The 1667-nt window shown below is 41.1% G+C and overlaps 1 protein-coding gene across 3 annotated transcripts in view; it reads left to right on the top strand.

Moving 5' to 3' along the window:
- The window catches only part of CCDC125 (coiled-coil domain containing 125), a 60590-nt gene that overhangs the window by 54512 nt on the left and 4411 nt on the right, over positions 1 to 1667 (top strand). For all 3 annotated transcript variants that reach the window (XM_011959339.1, XM_011959341.1, XM_011959338.1), the window contains one exon: positions 1476 to 1606. In XM_011959339.1, coding sequence (XP_011814729.1) covers positions 1476 to 1606 — 131 coding nt within the window. The remainder of the gene's footprint in view (positions 1 to 1475; positions 1607 to 1667) is intronic.

Genomic DNA, 1667 nt, shown 5'->3' on the forward strand with positions numbered 1-1667 from the left:
AACCTGGGAGACAAGAGTGAAACTCCGTCTCAAAAAAAAAAAAAAAAAAAAAAAATGATTAATCTCTCACAGCTTTTATACATCTATACAAGTTTCAGTAGTTCCTTCTCAGTGACAAGACTTTAATTCATTTTAGTGGTATATTTCAGTAATCTGAAGAGGTGCGGGGTAATACAGATTATTTTTATGTTTAGTAACACTTTTAATATCAACTTTCTTTTTGATATGGCAGTTTAGAAAAGTTTTCAGAAGTAGTTTATAAGCATACTTCTTTCTTTCTTCGTTTTTTGCTTTTGGGGTTTTTTTTTTTGGTCTTAAACTCCTGGGCTTAAGCAGTCCTCCAGACTACCAGCTTGAGCCATCACACGAAGCTATTGCTTTTTTTAGACTGAAAATAGGGACACAGATTCATCCACTCATCAAAGTGTCAGTTTCTCTGACTTCTGTTTGCCACAGCTCCTCATGGAAGGGGTCAGGGCCACCCTCGTCACTGTGGTCTGTCAGGATTGGTGGGAAGGGGATCTCCCCTCATCTGCTCTCAGTTTGCCAGTAAACCACTTTTGGAGAATATTCCAAAAACATTCTTGAAATTTTCCTTGTACAATCTGAGATTTTGTGCCTTCTGCAAATTACTTCCCTTCAATGCATGAAGAAGGACATCAGTGATGTCAGCACGTGAAATATGAAATATTATGCTAATACCTGGGCAGGGTCTTTGACAGTTGTGGTATTTTTGTTTTGTTTTGTTTTGGTGGTGGTAAAATATATCTGAAGTTTACTATTTGAACTGTTTTTTAGTGGCATTAAGTACATTCACATTGTAATGTTACCTTCATCACCATCCAGCTCCAAAGCATTTTCATCTTTCTTTACAGTGACCCTGTCCCATGAAACAGTAACTCCTCACTTCCCCTTCCCCAGCCCCTGTGATTTATTATTTAATGGCACAGTTCCCTGAGGAGAAAATAATACTATTCTCATTTTAGAGAAGAGGAAATCAAGCTGAGAAAACTCACCCGAGGTCATACAGTTAGTAAGTGGCTAAATGAGGATTCAAGTCCAGGTCTTTGCGGTTCAGAAGCAGAGTTTGCATGGCTCAGAGGCCCCCTGTGGCCTGCAGACATGTTTTGTTAGGTCTGCTTAGTGTATTCAAACAGTAAGACTAGTGGCTGACATTTAGAATTGGAAGATGTCATGATAGATCTGCATTTCTGGCTGCTCTTGAAGACTGTGATGATCCAGTGACATGGACTGCATTCTTGTGTGGCCTCTGCGTCAGCTGGCGCATGGCAGGGCGGCAGTCTTGCTGCCTCTCACCTGCATCGCTCCTGGCTCTGAAGGCCGTGCTCTGCCCACTACATTCCACTGTGTGCTCCTGGACTCACTTGTCCTAGAGGTCAAGTTACCTCTTTTGCTGGAAGTATATCAGTGAAGATATTTTAATGTCTCAGCTGGATTTTCATGTTCAATTTTAGGATTTCCATCACCAAGGAGTAAGAAGACCTTTGGGCAGAGACTCCTGGGTATGCTCCCTTCAGAAAACAGTTCTAAGAGGATGGAAGACCAGGACAGTCCTCAAGAGGTCCTTAAGATGCTCATAGATTTGGTTAGTGTCTTTGCTTTCTTTTATTTTGCAAGTTATGATTAAGGCAAGCTTGTCCATCCCA

Source organism: Colobus angolensis, unplaced genomic scaffold, assembly GCF_000951035.1.
Source record: "Colobus angolensis palliatus isolate OR3802 unplaced genomic scaffold, Cang.pa_1.0 Scaffold49, whole genome shotgun sequence".
Lineage (NCBI taxonomy): Eukaryota > Metazoa > Chordata > Mammalia > Primates > Cercopithecidae > Colobus > Colobus angolensis.